Source organism: Trichogramma pretiosum, unplaced genomic scaffold, assembly GCF_000599845.2.
Source record: "Trichogramma pretiosum strain Unisexual culture from Peru unplaced genomic scaffold, Tpre_2.0 scaffold28, whole genome shotgun sequence".
Lineage (NCBI taxonomy): Eukaryota > Metazoa > Arthropoda > Insecta > Hymenoptera > Trichogrammatidae > Trichogramma > Trichogramma pretiosum.
Window position 1 is genome coordinate 875,032 of NW_019641710.1, and position 22,516 is coordinate 897,547.

The window sequence follows — 22,516 nt, forward strand, 5'->3', positions numbered from 1 at the left end:
GTGCTACCGGCTGTTTTGAATTTATTTTCGGCATGCATCGATGACGGAAAATTTTCGCTCCGAGTCTGTAGCTATATTAGCCGCCGTAATTGATGATGTGACATACGAAAAATCCGACGTGTAAAACGAACTTTTCGATTGCGCCTGAATGAAAAAGAAACGACAACAGTGGAATTAATGCGCCACGAGCATATATGCATATTTCTTGAGGAAACTGCCGCTGCAGTTACGAAATTTGCAAAAAATTCCAAAAACAGTAGCTCGCCGCTGCGAGTGCACTTCGAGTCACATGATGAAATTCGCGCGCTAGCTAGCCTAATGATTCGGATTTTATCGATCGCTGAATCCAACGATTTTATGTCTAATTCGGGATGTGTCGAAAAACCTTCATTCCGTACATCTTGAGACATTGAGCAGCTTAATGCAACTCTTTTATCTATGAATCATTTCTTTGTTTCAGCAGCTATTTTTAAACTCACGAAACAGAGTAGTTGCGGTAAATTGTATGTTCGAAATTTTTTCAGGGGAAAAATTTGAGTTAATGTGCTTACATTCATGTAAGTATGCCGTTATTAATTTTATAATTAATGACATAATCATTTTAAATAAAGAATAATGAATACTGAAACCGCATGTTTGTAAGTGATCGAAAACATTTTTTTCAATTTTTTTGTTTAATCGAGCCGCGATATTTTATAAAAAAATTACTGTCTTACCTCTGTGCGGCGAAATTGTCGAGTTGGACTGGATGTCGACGATAGCGACTCCTGAAACAAACGGAAATTTCCTGTTCAACATTTTTCCATTTACAATGAAATTAATTAATTTCTGTTCATTCGGATCGGCCATTTAATAAAATTGTATACGCGCAAAAATTCGAGATTTTCTTATTGTGTGTGTATATATAGGAGCAAGCATTTTAACTTACGTAACATTAAAAATTCCTTGGTATATCCACACTTATACAGAGAAGCGCGCGGAACGTAGTAGTATCATTGCAAAGATGACGTAAGAGCAGCGTATGTTTACAAAAAATGCAACGGCGCGATAACAAATATATATTCATCGCATATGCCCACTCGCATGCACATACGAGCAATGGAATAACTTAATTTTCAGAAACTTCGAGAAGTATAAGCGCTTTTATTTATATGTATATGTGTATATAATGAATAAATCGATCATCGACTTCCTTAATCGTTATCTAGTGACGTCATAATTGCTAATCTCGCAAGCTTCATCGTGAAAAAGTCGAGCTCGAAAATTCGAAGCACATTGGATGACTTCTATGGTATATCGCGGTTGGAGACTACGAATCTGCCGGATTAATAGCGATAGTCAACTATTGATTACTTAACAGTTGACAGTGTATACACGGCGAAGCATCAAAAATAGAATTACACTTGCAGATAAGAATCTATTTGTCTGAATAAAATAATATTAAAATATGCCAGATAATCACAATTGTCTTTTAGTGCTCGATAACGACGACGCAAAATTGCAGGCTAAAAATAAATGCTCATGCGCAGCATTATCGTGACGAGCAGTTAGCAGCGCAAGCTACTTCTTTTGCCTAACTATAAAGAATTGCACTCCGCGAGAGTCCAGCAGAATTTATATGAATAATTTTTAAATAAACTACTACTGCTCGCGTCGCGGACAGTGTGCTATGTGGCGCGCAATACATGCATAATGCATTCCTCGCGTATGCTCCTCTCTCTCTTTCTGTTTCTCTGTTTCAGGATAAAAATACATTTTTTCTAAGAAGTCATATTTATAAACTTGCGCGCTTGCATAACGTTTGACTTGCATAACTATTTTTCTACTTTTTTCCATTACTCTGCTCGCGAAAAAAAGAACGATCGGTTTCCAAAAGAATTCAATTGTGATACTGATTAAAAATACTGAGAAATAATGATGATTTACTCAAAAATTGACTGATTGATGGTAGAATCGAGATATATCAATCAAATTTTATCCGCACTTTATTTCCATTTCGAATCTCATTTCTAACTTGAAAAATTACATCACGTGCGCGTTGATGTCTTTAAGCAGCGTATCACATATCGCACATTTCCTTCTCAGCTATAATAAACTAACAAGCTTGGCTCATTCCGCCTGCTTATGATGTGCTCGCGTTTGTATATGCAAACCCGTTCTTACGACCGAATAAAAAAAGGATGTATACAAAAACACCAGACCATACAGTAATTATAAAATGAAAACCAGAAATAGCATGAACTTGAATTTGATCCCACGCAGTGTAAGATCGCTTGATGGATTCACATTTTTCTTTGTCCACGTGTATTTCAAGTGTTTTGAAGTCACATTTTCGTTCTACATTTTTAATCTAGATAATTCATCAAAATTTCAACGAATGAAACGTTCATCGGTGAGTATACACGCGCTCGTGTATCACGAGGGCTTATTTATTGTGAGCTGCTAAAAGAGGCAAAATAAAAAGCCGAGCGAATAATTCGTACATGCGCGATCAGCAAAGCTTCGTGTCACGCGAGCGCGCGAGAACCAAATAAGTCCAAGCATTCGATTTCTCAATGAGATCACAAATCAACGCGTTCGAATCAATTCGTCGCTTTGACTTGGTCTCTTTCTTACTTTTTCGTTCTCTTTCGTTTATGCTCTCGGCGTATATGCATATCGCTCAATTAAGCGCTAATAACGCTTGATTGTCTTGTAACATAAACTGCACAACAGGCGTGATGAACGGCACGTTCGATCGGTATCGTGCACAAGACATAACGGAGTGAAACAACAGTTGACTGGTTCGCTTCTTTGTAGGCTTGCTGTCATCGACTATAAATCATCGTTACTTAAAAATAATTTTTAAGTAACGAAAAAAGTAGCGTGAAATTCGTGAAATTTACTTGGTTCAAGATAATTTGCTTATGAGCAAATGTTATTATCATATAATACACGTGTGGCGTTGCTCTTTGTCAACTATTTTTGCACTCTCATTGGTGCGAGTAATCGCTCATTTGCCACTCAAAGATTTTTCTCTTTTCTCTATTTTTCGCTTGTTAAAAATTTCCACCCTCAACAAATGTATTACACAAATGTATTTCATTTTCATTGTGTTCGTCTAGCAACTCAACTCTTTCTTATTTGCTGACAGAAGGTATTTTTTGCTTTTGTTTTGTTAATAAAAGTTAATGACACAATAATATAGAGTAAAACGATGAACGTCACAATCGATAAAATCTACTTTATATCTGAAGCGATTATTTCGTCGATATTAAAAAAATTTCCGATTACCAACGAGTGCAGCAAAGTTGATGAACGACTTTTATTATTTATTTATAGATTCCAGAAAAATGTAAAGAGGAAAAAATTACATAATCATCATAAAAATCGCACGAACACGTGTTAATACTTGATGGAAAGATATTTATAACGACTCGATATTTTATAACAAAAAGCATTGAAGTTGAATATTTTTTATTTCATTCATGCTGGAAAAATATTTTCTTATAATAATATAATAAAAATACTTTGTATAATATAATAAAAAATTATCGTAGTTTTCATTTTGTTAAATGTAAAATTCACAAGATCAATTCATACTATCTATTTAAATTAAATTTCTAACAAGTGCTTTGAAACATGAGTGAATCGATCATTACTGATATTTTAACATTATAAATAAAAGCGATATTTTTTATTCAGACTTTGCACTGACAAAAAACTACTTAAATATCATCTTTGGTAAAAGAAATGAATTCTAAATGTTATTACGCAATATCGCTAATATTTAAAAGATATTGAAATATTTAACTACGCAAGATGCGTAAAACAGTGATATGTGTTTATTTAATTAGAATGTTTAAAAGAACCAAAAATAGATTTTTTAATATAATAAAAAGAATACAATATTAATATAAAAATAAAGTTAATTTAAAAAACCAAAAATAATGAGTACTAATCTTTTGATACTAAATTGATTCAATGGTAAACAATACATTGTAATATCATGAATAAGCGGCATCTACAATATAGAGATTTGAAATGGAAAATCATCTCATTTTCGAATTTTGAAGGTCTCTCATAAAGGTATAATAAATTAATGATAAATTACGGAAAGAAATAAGTCGCAGCTGTATCAACGTACTAACCATCAAAAATTGCTTGTAACTGGCAAAAAATGACGATATTATCTAATATAAATGTACTATCAGAATTACACTGGCAATGAGTTCAAAGTTCATGAAGAACAAATGTCGTTTGAATAGTTCAAAATGATGGAATTTGGAGAATTTGGAAGTATGAACTTGTTATAAAAAGCAATTTTATCAGTTCAATAAGGAATAGCGAATTTCAAATTTAACTAATGAAATTACGCTCATAATTGAACAATCGAATGAACAAAGTGATGATCGATTGATAAAATGTACTATTTGCAGGGCTCATATTGGAATTGATAAAAAAATTAATAAACATACTTTTAAAGCTGAAAATATATTTTAAATACTTATACTGACAGATTGGAGGTCTGAGAAATTGTTCGTCTTATCTTTTTATCTTATTTAATGATAGAATTATTCACTAATAGTTACACAAACACGATGACATTATAAAAAAAATTAACAGATCTAAACTATTCATGAAATCGATTGATCTTAAAATAAATATGAACGTTTATCAATTCAAACACATTGTTCTTTTTACAAAAATCTTGAAATCACAGTTGGCTTGAAAATGTACATTATTTTAAGGTAGATAAATACGAAGTGAATTCTCGAATTCGAAAGTTGAGCAAGAACTCCCGCACAATATATTTGTCAGAACGAAATTTTATATCAATAAGTCCAACAACTCGTCAAATTTATTTCTGAGATAAAATCTAAATTTAGTTTTATTTTTTCGTTTACATATAGGGTGAGTATTGTATTTAAGTAGATTATCCCAAAAAATATTTTCGTTCAATAGGTCATGCGATGTTACATTACTCAGATTTTTGAATCGTGTGCTTTTCGTCGTTTTATATAATTAATGGAAATATGTGTATAGTTATTTCTCGAATTGATTTCAAGTTATTGATCTTTAAATAGTGTATAAGTTACGATTAAATATAAATGTTCTTATTGTACCGATACCGTTTTTTAATTTTAAACTGAAATAAATATGTGTAATTCGTAATTGTAGTTAAAAAAAAGATTACATTCAAAAGTTCAGAAAATAATAATACTTTTTTACAACTTAACTACATGTAATTATTGATTGAAAAAATTAACATCAAATTCTGATACCCTTTCTCCGTTGAATCACGACGTTTAAATGCAGAAAATTATAAGTGAACATAATGACAGGTACACATTATATATAGATTTTAAAATGCTCTCGGCTTTTGATTTTTGGCGACTGGCCGAAACTTTCCAAGATTAGTACAACTATTAATAGATTGAAAATTGCACGGCTACCTCAAACTCATCTGCTCGCGTAAATGTATCGTTGACGATTCTTTTTGTCCGATGTGACAATCGGCTCTTGTAATCTGCATCTTTATTAATTTCTACCTTGTATGTATATTCGTGTACCGGAAACTCATGTTTACTTAACAATAAACAATGAAGTTAGCTATCTTTATATAAGTGTGGAATTTTACAGTGCTCTGGTCTAACAGTAGTTTTAGTCACAATGTAAAATTTTTACATTTATACAATTTTTTGTAATTTTTTGTTGATTCAAAAAGTTTTTATTCATCAATCAATTGTAAATGTAAATCACAACAATTTTACAAAAAAAAGGTATAACAATTCAGTATTACACTCACAATCAAGTTTTAAGAATATTATGCAGAATTATAAATGTTCATACTATCTGGTCGATGTTATCGCAAAAATACATTGCATATTTGATGAATTAATTGATCTTCAAATCATAGGAAAATATACAAAATTTTGATTATGTTTAATGATCATAACCTAAATCTTGATAATAAACTAAAAAAATATTATGAATAGTCATCGAATCATTCAAATATTCAAGTTGAAATGAAAATATGTAAAAATTAGCTTATTTGTACTGCTCCTTTTTGTTTCAATCTTGAAAAAGTTTAGCTTTTTCTTTCAATGCTATAGTTTTTAATATGCTACACCAACATAATTATGCAACTGGTGGTGAAAAAAAAATATGAGAGATTCTTTAATTGTGTACAGACCTACTATTCTAGTAGCGGCCTTTGACAGATGCTCATTTCTATTCGATGAATAAAATACTGCAATGACTTTTTCTTGAAATAGAATGATTGAAAAGGTCCGTGTAATACAACACACACGATGCAACTTATAACTTGCAAAGCGAGATGTACATTCGAGCAGTGCTACGCGATGCTTACTAACTATTATTATTGATTGCCCGGCTAAAGCTAACCAGACATCGTCAGTTTTGTCTGAGATATTTTCATTTCAATTTATATAACGAGACGTCTAACTAAAGAGGATCTAAATGCAAGCTGATACACAGGTTCGTAACGATAACTAATGAATTTTCAGCGGTACAATTAGAGAATTTTTGGAAGTTCATCAAATGAAATTTAAATTAAGTGCATGCTTCTTTCGAAACTTCGTAGCTGTAAAATTCGATTAATTTGTTTGCGCATCAATTCAATCTTCAATTACGGCCATATATTTTGTTAGAGTCTAAAAATGTTGCAATATCTGCATATTTTACAGGTTTCAGAAAATAATGTCAGAATTAACCCCGCGAAGAATTCAATGTTTTTAAGATGGAAATTTCTCCAAACTCTCACATTTACTATTTTCCATCTTCGAACCGTTTTACAATGCTTAATTATAAAAATGATCTATTTTTTCGAGTGAGAGAACTAAGAACATCAAAATTTTAAGAGAGAAAGCCAAATTGTTACTATACTCAGTGTGGAAAACTGTTCAAAGCTATAAACAATGCAATGATCGTCATCCTCTTTGGTAGCCAAGCCACGCGAGTAATTCACCTAAAACTTGCTCACCCAACTCACTTACTTCAACACCCGTTTCTATATAGGTTTCAATTATAAGCGGAAATTCCTAACAGATTGAAGGGTATATTAAACAAGAAGGAAAGCTTCATGCATATTCGTGTTGAGTCCAATGATTATTTGACGAGCGGTTGTAAGAGCATAAAAAAAGATGCTACTCTCGGCGACGTTTGAATCATTTTCGATTTTTTATTCGGGCAAAAAAATTTTGAAAAACATTTACTATATTAGAGCTTGAAAGGTTGGATGGTGAAGAATAAACACAAAAGAAGATGACAAGACAAATGCACAATCAAAACATATTCTTCATCAGTGTTCGGAAGATCAGGCCTATGATTAAATTGCTATATTTAGATTTCCAATAATTACGCGTATCAGTGTACAATGTGGCTCGTTAAAGATAATTGTTAGAAAACCCGATTAATGCAAGAACAAACAATACGGCCGAGGCACGTTATTTCCGAGAATCAATCAAAATTGACTGATATTCATTCGCACCGATCATCGACCTGCGCACCCACTTCTCTCTGGACGCACAAAGAAAGAAAAGCAATCGAAAATCGCAGCGACGCGATGGGTGTATTACCTCTCTAAGATACGGACATACGAGCGATTTATATACACGATTATTAATACGCACACGTGTATAATGCGAGTCACGATGCGGAAAGTGATCCTTTTTTGCCAGACTCGGTATGCACTACAATACACAAAATAAACGAAGGCAAATGATCTCCATGACGTCAGTGCTTAATGCAGATACCAGCGACGACGGTTCAAGAGCGAGACGAGCATGATCGCAATATTATTGAGCGCTGATTGCATGTGTGTGTTGGCTTATACGACTGAACTTTATAAGAAGCTCGAGCACACACACACACACATACCCATTCCGACATTGATTTGTTTTAATTTTCTTTCACGAATACGAAGTTTCTACGCAGTTTTTATCGTTATTTTTTGTGTAAATGACTCACTGTACATTTGTAAATATTATTGTATTAGTAATCCTTTTATTTTCCTACATCCTTAGTTTATTAGCATAATCTAAGTTGTTTATTCAATTTTGTCTCTACAATATATCGACACCCAAGACACAAAGTAAAATAATTATTATTGAAATTTGTATCTATCCGAAAATTTCCGAAAATTGGTTGTTTTTAATTTTTGTCAAAAAATCAGCTTTTATCATTGACGTATCGTCGAAAAATAAGATATTTTTAACTTTACGAAGAAACTACAATAAGCATATGTGCAGAAATAAATTTAATATGATAATAATGATAAAAATAATCATAATAACGGACGAAAAATTCCCTTGAGTGGCTCCTCTCATGTTTATTTCAATATGAATTTATTAAAATCCAAAATACCGAAAATGTATAATAGTAAGTTTCATTTTGTATAAATTATTCACCACCGTAAAAAAATTCAAGTAATCTTCTCTCAAGACTTGTACGTACTTCATTGTTGTTTAAATTTTAAAAGGGTAAATATACTTTGATCTGCATGGCTAACTCGATAAACGATTCAAGGGTATTACTTTTTCTTGCTAAACTCCTTAACACTGTTATTTATAATTGGACATTTACAAAATTGATTAACATACTTATTACCTAAAAAAGGAAAATGTGAGATTTTATTCGTACCTTTATAAAATGTTCTCTCAAATATTGCACATTTGAATAAGATAAAACTGCAAGCGCAGTGACTTATCTTGAAATTTTATTGGTAATAAAAACAGTTTATTACGTAACACAGGATGACTATATTTTTAAACTAGTCAAAATTACTGTGATTATAGATTTCATCAATAAGGACAAGAGATTCATCGTATTTTCACCTAATGAAAACTACACAACTCATAATTCAAAAAAAGGGATTGTGTGCACAACTGGTTTGTTCTTATTGATTGAAATATTAAGGAAGATTTTATTAAATTTTCAAGTTTTTATGCGTATGATTGATTAAATTGTAATCGTACTAATGTACATTTTTTAACTTCTCAGCTGGGTTGTTCTTTTGAAAGTTTGAAAAAATTTTTAGAAAAACTAAGTTTACACAAGAAAAGTCTTTCAAATATTATATTTGCCTCATTATAAAAAAAAATTTTTAATTTTTATATTAAACCATGGGGTCCACAAACAATCTGACAATAAAACTATACATTTTCATATCCTTATGATTTGAAGGAATTTAACTTCTACCAGGGTACCTTCTGCTTTATTAATTTAAATTAAAATTCACAAAATTATTATTATTATTATTATTATTATTATTATTATTATTATTATTATTATTATTATTATTATTATGGATGGATTCCGCATAAATGACTCAAACTTCTCACGTATTTATATGCGAAGTAGAAACTTGTTATACCCGTATAAAGAATCCTCGAATTTAAATGATCACAACGCACCACACACGTGTCCAAGAAAACGATTTTTTTCGTTTATGTTTTAGTAGTATGTCGATTTGAAAATCCTATAAAAATCTTAATACGAGTGAATAAGGTACCCAGCATAATTGAAATTGAACACTTCGTAATAATATGTATTGGCAATAAGTCTGCTAAGATAAGTTTAAAATATTGTAAAGAAACGAGTTTTAATAAAATATATGATGAGGAGTTCAGTAAAAGTTTCGTTTTGTTGTTGTATTTGTGCCTGCGTATTTTGTATGTTTACAAACATTGTGACGCGAATTAAATGAACATAAACATTTGAAATTTTTTTCGAGATGTATTTATTTTAAAGTGATCAATACTATTTTATTATTCGATATTACTGTTGAACTGGGAAGTATAACTTAAAATATCTTTGATTTCATACTTGACAAGCTAAATCATAATATATTAATATGACAGTCACCCGTAGTTTATTATTGGGATACATCCGAAAAAAAATTGTGCTCAAACTCGTTCACATGATCAGAGAATCTGGTTCATCCAAAAATGTTACTGAGCTAAAATAAATGCAATTGAATTGATGTTCTTTTATTTCTCAGTGCTTTTAAAGTCTTTATGAACATATTTTTGTTTCGATCAATAAAAATTTACAATATTCGATTGATAATAATAATAATATAAAATTTTCAAAGATGTTAGTAAAAACCGATAAAATAATGATCTTTCTAGAATTAAATTTTGCAATCAAAAATGTTGGAATGCAATAATTTTCAATTTTATTTAAGTAAAAACGCTCCTTTACTTTGATATGTATCACAGCAAATATAAATAACAGAGCCTTATGACGCTTAATACATATAATATTTTACAAGAGAGTGCGCAATGATCAAGAAACAACTATGACAAAGTGGCTATTTCTGAAGCAAATTTCATTTACCTATCTACATAGAAATCATCGATTAATGTAAAAGTAAGTACAGCTATGCTTCAGACACAAACGAGTGTATTAGCATTAGTTGCTAATTTAAGGATTTTATTAGCAAACAATTTTTATTGCTAAACATAATATCATCCGAACAGATATTTCACACGTTTTAGGAAATTTACTGCTGCTTTCAATAAGAAATGCGGAAATAAAAATCTGTCATTTATAGAGGAGCAATGATATCAATGGAAAGGTTAATAACCGGTAAAAGTTTTGTATGATTTTGCCCATAGGCCTAGTGTTTTATTAGCGTTAAATCAAGTTATATGTTGGTCTTCAGTTATTTGAAAAGTTTAAAAAACATAATTAAATGACACACGAGTATTCTGTGAAATAAAAGTACAAAAGTAAACAAAGAACCAAAGACATTAGCATTTTTTTTCTATTTAATCTTAACAAAACGAAAATTTGAACTAACCCTAATGTTTTCGATTTTTACTTCTTCGCGTGAATATTATACGTGAAATACTCCTTTTAATTTTACAAAGCCAAGAAAATTTCACATCAGCTAAGGACATACACATACATATATACGTACCTGAAAATACATACATACATCAGCAGCAGGCCTTGGGGCAAGCAAGATAAATAATCCCCAGGAAAATGTACCAATATCCTTGTTCGTTAATCGAGCAGCATGTACTGCATACGAATATGCACATATATTTATTATACTGCGATAATCACGCTTTCTCATCACATAATTCTTTTTTTTTTTACAGAACTTGAGTACATTTAATATAAAACTTTTGAATTTGACGTTCAACAAATGCATTCAAGTTTTATTCATCTATAAACGGTACGTAAATCAATTTAAAAGAGAAAAGATATAAGAAAATTAATACACGCCCTACGATACATCTTTTTTGGTGAAAAACTTAATTCAGAATTATCACTTTGCATTATGAAATTTTTTTCGACGATATGACGATGCGCTACCGTACATAAGTAATGAAGAGGAAAAAAACAGCGCAAAGAAAGAATAATATTTATCGAAAAGCATACTTTATACGTCCGTTTTCTCAAGTATAATACATGTTATGCGTGATATACGCAGACAACTTGGCTAAGAAGGGAATCGATCGCTTTTGTAACAAAATTAACCTTACACCGACACAACAGGTGTGAGTTTTTGCGTATGATATCTCATATTACTGGGAGTTTACTGAAATATACTTTGGTGCTGCGTAGGGGATGCAAAGGTTCCCTTGAATTTCTAAAATACCTTGTTTAGGAAGTATATTGTTGACACGTGGATTGCTCATGTACGTAAAATGTAGCTTTTTTACAACTCTAAGCAATCTATCATCTCTCAATTTTTTATACGTCTGCGATGTATCAATCAAGCTTTTGTATTACATTATGCAATTTATCATTCATGGAGTAGGAATGAACCGAGCTTTAAAGCGGAAAAGAAATGTCAATTTAAATGGACACAGACGTGGATATTCGGCCAAATTTGTTTAATCCTTATCCGGTATTTATCGAACAATAGGTTATGAGCAGGACGTTTACTTTTATAGATTGGCTTACATCAATATGCATCAAGTTGAATTTTCGTCGTTCAAATTCAGTCACGATCATCTATTAATTACTTCTTCATTCGAATTAATTCTTTCTCTCAATTATGCAACAATTGATTTGGCTCTATGGTTAATCATCATATTACAAGCGAGATAACGATTTCGGCTGTACGTCTAAGTAATTCAATTGATTTTCACCCGATCGATACGTCACATTTTGATGTTGCTTCTGGCGTAGCACATGTGAATATTTAAATGAATATCCAGATTATCAAATAATTTAGAAACATCTCGCTCCGTCATAAGTATAAATACTCGTAATCTTTTTATTTTATTTATTAGCCGAGTAAATTGCAAAACATTTGCAGATCTTTCATTTCACTCGTGTCTAATTCGTATGTTATATATTTATTCACGTGTTTCGAGGCGAGCTCCGATCGTAAAAAAAATCATATACCACACACATTGCAACAAATACTCGAGCGGGGCATGGATTTTTCAAAAAAATTTATTTACTCATAAAAATGCGCGAGGACAGTTTCTCGTTTTACTTTTATTTATATTTATATTGTATCAGCGGTGCACGTACGCGAAAAAGTGTATACAGCCGACGAAAAAACGAAACAAAACGAAAATCTCGCGAACCTGTTTTCGCACGTATACAGTCGCGGCGAGATGGAAAATTCAGCCCACAAGAGAGAAGCGTAATGCACATTGAGAAGAAAAAAACACCGCCACACTATGTGATTCTTGATAAAATCGAGACTTACGAGGTTACACACGCGTGCATACGTATATTATACGCACACATGCATATACTTACGTATGTATGAGTAAACGCATACGTTTGTGTATATTATACGCCGCAGCTATAATGAATATAAACATGCACGAATTCAGGCCTGCGCAGAAGTGAGCTTCATTGTTTGAAATTTTTCTACGGCCAAAGCGCTCGATATGAATCGATACAATAAGTATAGAATGGCATTAGGCTTAAATAAATATAGCCTCCCGAAGGTAAAACTTTTGTTGATGTTCTGCGGCAAATTATTTCACTTGTTGGACATAGATAAAACGTAAACATGAAAATAGAGTCAACTTTGACAAGCTATATCGTTTACGCGGAGGGCAGATTTTTCACACGACGGTCGTGATAACTTGTTCGAGTCAAATCGTTTGAGTCCGATTGGATACCTAACTAACACTCTTCTTTTTAAAAAAATGTTTACACACACTTGTAAATTATTTTCATTTACCTGTTTTTTTTTATCTGACAAATGATTAATGAAATGAATTAATGACGCTATTTTTCAAGCGAAATTCTTCATGTTTTCTTTGATATACTGAATAGTTTTTTGTAGACTAGTTCACAATTAAGAACCTTTTCTGCAATTGTTGCTGAAGATAGATTTTTTGTAGCTTTAGTGTTGTTCGAAGATTCGGTTAATTGCACTAACTGTTCACAAACTATTCACCAGTGATTTATGCTACCATTGTTCACACAGAATATTACAATGTTCCTCGAGGAATAGTTTTCCTTCTTTCACAGTGGATTAATTTCATCGTCAAAACAGACGTCGCACAGCGTTGTTTTTATTCTGCAAAAAACATAAATATACGAGGCGCTTTGACTAGTATTCATGCACTGACAGCTAAATTCGAGACATAACTAAAATCAAGTCTCGCGGTGCGGTGAAAGCGCGCCACTCGCCAGTCGGCACTCGGCTCCGGTATAGTCACTCCGAGTTCCGACTCCCTCCTCACACTCACACGCACTCACACGCACGCGAGCGAGCGCCTGTTCAACACAGACCGCAGGCTTCTCGCATTATTAAATACACACACGCACACAGTCGTGCGTACGAGCTCGGTGCGTACAATGTGCACACACACACGCCAAAACGAAGTTGGCACATTCGCGGGGAGGGGGTACAGTCGAGAGGCGGCAGGCAGCGCCACCCGTGGGCCGACTCGACAACTTTTCGTCTTACCGCGTTATGTACTACACTACAGCACACGTACGTGTATGAGTTTGTCCGTGTGCATCGCTTCCGAGTTATTTTTAGCACGCGCAAACTATATAGTGCGAGTGCGAAAGTCGAGTGTATGTATACAGTACACACGAGCGTTATATAGTCGAGAGGAGGATGCACAAAAGCATATAGTAAAAGAATTTGAATTAATCCAAAACCGGTTCCGATTCCGTAACGACGCACACACACGCACACACACATACACGCACGTGCTTATAAATATTGTCTGGGCACGCATACATTAATCCTGTGTTAGGACGAAAATATTATGTTTTTGCTAATCGTTCGCGCTCGCACGGTCAAAAGAGAAAGGGATTTCGGGCGTTTTTCTTCAAGGTGAAAGTTGGCATCGCGTGCAATATCGCACGCACTCGTACGGATTATTTATTAATTAATTAGAGAAATAGCGGCAATGCAAAGATGGCTCTGACAGATCGCAGCCGTCTTCGATATGCAAATTATGCCAAGAAGAAAAAAGAGTGTTAAAAATCAATAGTCTGCGCGATGCATGTACGCGAATTATGCGTGGAAGGTAATTAAGAAAAACTGGCTTTATAGATAAGTTCTTGTTGCGAATACACATATACGATTATATATTTCTCGACAAGTCAAATACAGCTGACACGTCGAGCGATTCGAGCGTTTTTATTGTTGATTCGGTGAAACATTTTTTCACCACACGTGCGCATATTTCACGTGAGTCACGAGTGCGGCAATTACATCGAGAGCACGATGGCAATACCATTAATGCTTCGAAACATCGTCCTCTCTCTCTCTCTATTATATATATACATCAGATGGTCAAGAAAGGAAAAATAAAGCTATATCGACAACGAGAGGCGGCAAATTCGACGACAACGCCGTACTGTCACTCCAAGGTCACGACGAATACGTTCGATCGGCCGGTCGATGGAAAATAAAAGATTAATTGTAAAAAATCGACACTGTGCCTCGCGCGCTGAGCCGCTTATACACGAATGTCACGTGTCTGCATAATATGCATGTAGGCGCTGCAGCTATTCAAAGAGACGAACTAAACTAACGATTCAATTTGGCGCATTACTAATTGGATTACGCCGAGGCGAATATAAATCAATAATTGGTTCGTCCTGCGTGTGTATGCTATATGTAATGTACCCGAGATCGGTTGGCACGCGTAATCCGTGAAACGTGTCGCGCGCACTACACCCATTTCATATTTCATATATTTATGTATCTATTATGCACGGTACGCGTCGATCGTCGCAAATACACAACGAGAAGAAATTCACCGACGTCATACCGTTTCCAAGGCAGACGTAACGCGCCTCGATCTGCTCTTATGTCATTTAACAAGCTCAATATAAGCATTATACGCGTGTGCCCAATACTACCCCTCGATACTTTTCGTTCCAGCTTGGAATGTAACGAGCTTCGCAAGCTGCTTAGACCGTGCTTGATTGTTTGTTTGCCTTGTAATATCAAAAAAGCACAATCGATTGATTTCCTTTTTTAGTACTCACGGAAGAATTTGTTCTCGCACAGGTAACTGCGACGAGTCAATGGCGATGAAATGTTTATGCATAAGTGCTGCATCTGCTTTTTTTTTGTGCCCGGCGATTGCATAAACACGCACGGATCGATTAGCCGATTTATGTCGCTTACGCGAACGTTATGAGCGGCATGAACTCTAATCGTAATACTATATAACGCATAATTGGAGACGGTGTTGGATTAATGCAATATTACGAAGGCATTCATGACCTTCTTTTTACGATACGTCGCAATTTTGTATTCACGAGCGCTTTTCCGTCAGGCTAGTACACGTCAAATAGACTTTTATCACGCGTCTACATATGTCCGTTCGATTTTTCATCATCTTTTTTTGGGGGAGGAATGTATTAATTTCGTTCGAGCTGTGATGTATATATGCTGCTGTCAAATTTACTAAATTAAACGAAAAATGAAAAAATACCAGCCTTAATATCTATGCAATTTAATATCCGTCTTGATCTAACAAACAATTTTTAATTTCAATTCAAACAAATAGAGATTATAATAATCGATATCACGAGCTAAAGGTTCGTTTGTAACGAGTCACGATGACTTTCGCAGGTTCAATTCGTCAGTGATTTTCGATAACTATATTTTCTATTTTAAGGATTTAAATCATATGAAAAATCGATATATACCTATATTAGACAGGATTCCATTCACGAATAAGGTTTTATGAACTTACCTGAAAACAAACAGAAAAATAATTTTATTGAAATATTGTAAAAATTTGTGAAATATAGCATAAGTTAAGAAATCATAGACGATAATCTCTAAACAAACAAAATTTCATTATATTTTTGAGATAAATATTATGAGATTTTTTTGTTATTGATTGAACTGTAAATCTATACGGTTGCCACCCGAATTTTAATTTTACGAAGAGAGAATATCTCCAAATTATGCACTTATTATTTTCCATTGGCTACATAAATGAGTTGAATTTTCAGTCGAGTCGAATTAAATTATTTCTACATTATAATGCAATTGAAAAAAAAACAAACGGAAAAAACTGGCTCGACTGCAATGATGTGAATAATTGAGGCAAGGGCCAATCGTTGGTTTGCTTCATACAGAACGTTTTTATTGATCCCCAGATACAAAATAAGTCTCTAAAATTACATTCTTAACCGCGCCCTCACTTACACACACATACACGTACATACATAATGTCAAGCACGAGCAAAGCGATCGTCTTGACATTTTCAGGCAGCTTGGAGAAAAAAATCTGGCTTATACATGTGACACTCGACGATAAAGCACGTGTGCGCCGTCGAAGATTATAAAAGCTCGCCCGACTCGTTCTCACCATCGGCTTGTACGACATTATATATAAAAGGCTGTATATAAGCATATAAACATTAAAGTCTCTCTTTTTCGCGCGCGAGTATGAAAGCTCGGACGAGTACGAAAAATTCGCCGATTCATTCGCGCCAGAAATAGATCGGGCATGTATTTACCATTTGATATATAGCAGGCAGTCGCGCATCGATTCGTGAAAGAATAACACGACGACAGAAAAGCTGACCATTCAGGGACTCGATTCCATATCACGAACACGACATAAAAAAATTTCCTATCTACTTTTTGGCTTTTTGTTTGTACGCTGCGCCGCTCTCTAGCGAATGATTGCGGGACTATTTATAGAGAGCCGCTCGATATGATGTGTACACGCTTTCCGAGCGATAAGCTATTTTCAGCTCCGCGCAAGTTCCTTTTTTTTTTATTATATATATATATTCGAGCACATACACGTATTGCACCACATAGTCATGTATAAGTGTGTATAGATGCGCTTCATTGTTTTCTTACAGGGGGTGGGTATAAAGAGCTTTTCTCATCGACGTGCATAAGCGAGCGAGGACAGTGTCGTTGCGTTCGAGAGACATGTTGCTCAATGAAAGAAAAAAGCTCGCACGATCGAGCTCGCTATAAGAAAGAACAATGAGTGTTTACACTAAATTGTACCTTTAAGTGCATGAAAAAATGGATAAAAACATGGGCATCGTTGAAAATGCACGATGATAAGCTCATCGAAAAAGAATATCGACGAGCTTTTCGAGATGCCTCAGCTCGCGTATGTACTGTAGGCAGTCGCTCGCTAGCAGAGTATAATCTAGCTATTTGTTCATCAATAAATCATTACACGAGTACAATGGCATTTATAGGTATTATCCGCATGATAATTGCACGAGCATCCAGTACGCAACCACTCGTTACGAGCTCTAGTCGAGTATAGTCGGCATATTTACGTATTTATATGAAATTACACGTGCAGCGCGCGGCTAACAATAGTTATATTCTTAGCACGATAAACAACAACAACAAAAGCTCAGCGAGCCGCAGTTCGCAAGCCATTGCGTAAGAGCCGCGCATGAAATCCTTCCGACGTGTCGTTTATATATATTTCCTGGTTAATACATCATATTACGCACTCGGGAGAAAGAAAAAAGATGAGCGTAATATACGCGACTCGTCGTGCGCGCATATACATATAATTTACAAAATCAAAGGCAAAACATCCGCGCGAGAACAACGCCAGATCGTGTTCGAGTATCATAATATCATATATTAACTGCTGCGTGGTTTGTGCCGAGCTTCAAGCTCGCATCGGTGTAGGTAGTACTATATGTATACAGGAGGCAGCCGCGCGCAGTGACAAAGAAACATCGTGTTAAATAAAGCTTCCCTCTCTATGTATAAGCTGGCTTTGGACCGCCTCGCACACTCGCGAACTTGTGTGTCTGCATCGGGCTGCCGAGTTCTATAGGATATGCCGCGCACACAGCCCAGCTAGTCGCGTCCGTGTGTGCAGTGCGTGCGAGTGCCGAAAAGTTCGCGCACGTGCGCGAGCGCGCGTTTATTTCGCGCCGCGCGTATTTTTAGCCGCGGCGTCTTATTTTCGAACACCAAGCAGCCATCGCAGCCGGACTATTTTTAAGTGCACACACGCTATTCTCTTTCTTTCTTTCTCTCCTTACTCTCGCCGCTTGACGATGACGAATGCGTGCGAAAAGTTTCGTACGTACGCGTGCGCTTCTTCTTTCTTTCTCTGTCCCTCTCTCTCGAACGCGCGCACGCTTTCTTCCTTCTTCGCGTGCGCGCGCGCGATCCATTTTCGGACGAGCCTGTATAAATAAAAGCTCGCACCGCGTGCACATGTGCCACAGCTGCAGCTCTCGATTCGTGAGAAAAAGCCCGCAAGCTCTCAAGATCGTCGCGCACTTTTTCGATCAATGAAGCGAAATTGGTGAGCTACTTTTGATGAAAAGAAAAGAAGGCGCGGAAGAATAAAAAACAGAAGGAGAAAAGCGCGTATAGCCAGTAGACGCAGCCTATATAAAGCAACTATATTTGCGACTTGCATTTTGAGCGACGGTTAAATTATTTATAGATCGCTCGACCTCATGCAGAGCTATAAATGTTCGTCGGAAGTCGCGTCTATTGCGAGGAGGAACAATAAAAAAAAAAGAAAAAAAAATACAGAAAACCGACGAGTAGTCGCATCGCCAAAGAGCAACGAGCAAAAGAGATACACATCATCGAGTGAAAAAGAAGCAGAGAGTTTCTCGTGTCTTTGTACAAATGAGCTTGCAGAATTAGAGTCGAGTTCTCGTGTACGCTTTGCAGCAGCAGCAGGCGGTATGACGACCACGTGTGTGTGTTTGCTGCTCCTCTCGGCGTGTGTATGTGACAACTCCTAAAGACCGAAATATCAGCAAATCGAAGGGGAGAGAGCTTCTGGCGTTGTAAATTATTCAAATATAATTTCGTGGCTGACTTTCGAGTATATACGTATTTAAGAGGGCTATTTTCAGACATAGTTCAACGCCATCAAAACCCATCCGAAACAAAGAATTTTACTCGAGCACGAGTCAAACTAGACAATTTTCGAGTACGAGTAAATAAAGAGGAGGATTCTTTTATCGGCTCTTTACATAATACATCGGCGTCGCTTGTATTTATTTCTATTTGCGCAAAATCAAATTCACGATCGAATTGAGCTGCAATACAAAGTTTAAGGGAAAACAAATATCGAAACAATTCACGATTCAACCTTGACTACTTCCATTCCTTTGTCTAAAAGTCAAAAATATGAAAAGCTAAGCGTATACGTTCAATTAAAAAATAATCTGACACAAGAGTTATTGGACCAGCAATCGAACGGGTATATACGCGATAAAACGTTAGCCTCTCAAGAGGAGGCAGGTCTCGAGTCACAGCAGCGCAGGTAGCTATATTCGAGTTTCATAAAATAATCATAAGAGCCCAATGTGCAGTTGCTATATCGGAGTAAGAGTCATTATTATACCATAAGATCCTTGAGATCGTTCACTAATTTCCATGCGGCGCAAAGCCTTCGCAGTATTGCGTCGCTCGAATGTTTGGATATGTATATTTATACACTTAGCAACTTAGTTAACGGAGAAATCGTGGGTACTATTAATAGAACAGGAGGTTTGCATGCGCACACATACACATGCAGCGCTAGCAAACGTAAGTAGAGACCGAAAGGTGGGAAGTCGCGCATACACGAGGCGTACTCGAGGCAAGTAACTGAGGGCTTAGCCGAGTTGGTTGGACTATTAATAGACGCACTACAACCACCACCACCACCACCACCACCACCACTACTGCCGCATCTTTATCGCAAAAACCCGCGTCTCTGTGATTTTCCCTCCCTCCCTCCCTACCTCTCGCTCTGTACCCTACTCCCGCCGCATATAACGCATACAATAGAAACCGAGGTGACCTTATGCGAATATCGTTATAAAGGTTAAATCGTCAATTAAATGCGGCACATCGGCGGCATGCGCGAAACTCATCGCAATCGCTATCTGGAAGAAAAGAAAAAATAAACACCTCTACCCTCGCTAGCCGAGCTTTTTGTCGCTAGCGTGCCGTCAAGTCGCTGCAGTGCAGAGCTTGATATATAAGCGCGCGATCGCTTGATTCGTGCATGCGACGAGATATACGATTCGAAAATAGCCAAGTTGTTGGTAAACAAGACACGGCGTGGCCGACTTTATAACGCGCGCTCGCACACATACTAATGGTGGCATTTCGCACCCAGGCAGCCGCAGCGACAGAGCGGAGTAGCGATGCCGACGGGAAACATTTTTCGTGGCCCGCACTTTTAACCTATTGGCCTACAAGCGTCACGTACGGCATATTTATTAAACGCCTTAATATAGATCTATGTGCCACCGAGATGAATCCGTCGACTGAATCAAGATAAATTCATTTCATAGGACATGAAAATTCATGTCTCACAAACAAAGGCGCGATCGAAAACAAACTTTTTTTATGATACCGACTGGAAAAAACAAAATTTCTTGAATTGCAAACAAGATTTTCATCAAGCAACATTAGAAGAGCAACAGAGAGTGCCAGGAATAATATATCAAATTAATGAATATCGTAAAACATCTTATGGATTAAAGAAAACCCAAACATCGAATATGAATGTTAAACTTTTTCTGTTGCTGCTATCAAAAAAATACAACTTGTAAAATGGTGTTTACAATATGAGTATATTGTACAGATATACAAAATACATGGTACAGATGTACAAAAAAATGGTGCATAAGTACCAGAAAAATTAAGAATTGCTTAGATTTTGTGCTTCAGTTTATTGCGATCATGATTCGCCTTTGAATTGTGACGCTACTTGAACTATAGTGAAAATTTATTCCAAACAGTTCTATATCGCTATAAATTATTGTATTTTTCCAAATTATTAATCCAAGAATTTCAATGCGAATTCCACGAAATTATAAACCCGAAAAATGGATCATCAGGAAACCTTCAAGTAACGGGTACATTTGAAATTTGACATAGAATGCCGCTTCCGTTGGCACGGATATTGATATGTTCTACTGGTTTGCCAAACTGATTGACACATGGTAATCCGATTAATTCGATAATTTTTAATAACATTTTTTCCGAAATTAAAAATCGATACGTATAATATAAATTGAATAAGCGCAAAAAAATTTTCCGCGTCGCAAAATTCAGAGCGTCAGAATATCTATGATCGAATTATTTCTGTTTCGTTTCATATAAACGAAAGCTACACATGAGATACAAAAATAATGATTTTTCGCGCACAGAAAATGAAGTTTGAAAATAAATATACTTCAGAGTTCTTGGAAGCATACCATCGCTTCTCCGATTTTCTTTACGTTACCCTTTTGATGCACGCTCGCACATAAACACACACACAGACTCATATGACTCGCACTCACGTGAAGTTATATCTATTGAAATACAACAAAATTAGTACGGGCAAAAGCTCCATTGTGCCGCCTTCGCACCGTTTGCCTCCCTTGACGAAAATAGATTCCTGGCAAGCGACCAATACATAACTGACGTGAATAGAACCCGAGCCACACAGATGATGTACCCATTACAATTACCCTTTCTCTTGTCTCCTTTTTCACTCTTTGTGTTGGTCATTTAATCATTTTTTTTTCGAGCCCTGTCGCTAATGTATCACGAGCCCCCTTGGCAGTTGGCTGATTTATTCAAAAAGAATCGGTTTCTGACACGTTTAAGAATGATCGATGTTTGAGTACATAATCTTCTTTTAAAAATTTGATGTGATAAATAGCGTAAACAGTTTTGAAGCGAATCAGTTTCCATAGACTTAGTTATTCACGAAACAAAGCTTGCGGAAAATTTAGGATGATCGAAGCATGCTGAAAAATAACTGACATCATAAATCTTACATTAAATCAAGGGGTTTAACATTTTATTAGTTTAGAATTAAAAATGCTTCGTTTTCCTTCAAATATTTATTGATTGTTTCAAAATTTAATTGTAGTTGACACATATTGAGATAACATTGGAGGAACTCAAAATTTTGTTGTACACTCATTAACATGTAATTCCGTAAGTAATCGAATCAATGTAGGCTTTAAGACGCATTTTTGTTGAGAATGTCTTTCGTAGTATATGACATGCATTTAAGATTTCATTATGAACCAAATCAATGCGTGTTTTGTCACTACCCTTATTTTCGAATTCTCTTGAACA

General features: G+C 35.3%; 1 protein-coding gene across 5 annotated transcripts in view; it reads right to left on the bottom strand.

Annotated features, from left to right (window-relative positions):
- Window positions 1-22,516, bottom strand: part of LOC106658946 (histone deacetylase 4) — a 52,949-nt gene that overhangs the window by 13,287 nt on the left and 17,146 nt on the right. For 2 of the 5 annotated variants that reach the window (XM_014381150.2, XM_023463210.1), the window contains one exon: window positions 717-767. In XM_014381150.2, the coding sequence (XP_014236636.1) occupies window positions 717-767 (51 nt within the window). Of the gene's footprint in view, window positions 1-716; window positions 768-928; window positions 1,514-6,175; window positions 6,399-13,168; window positions 13,587-22,516 lie in introns of those variants that run through there. The other 3 variants (XM_014381153.1, XM_014381156.2, XM_014381151.2) reach the window with 3 other exon arrangements.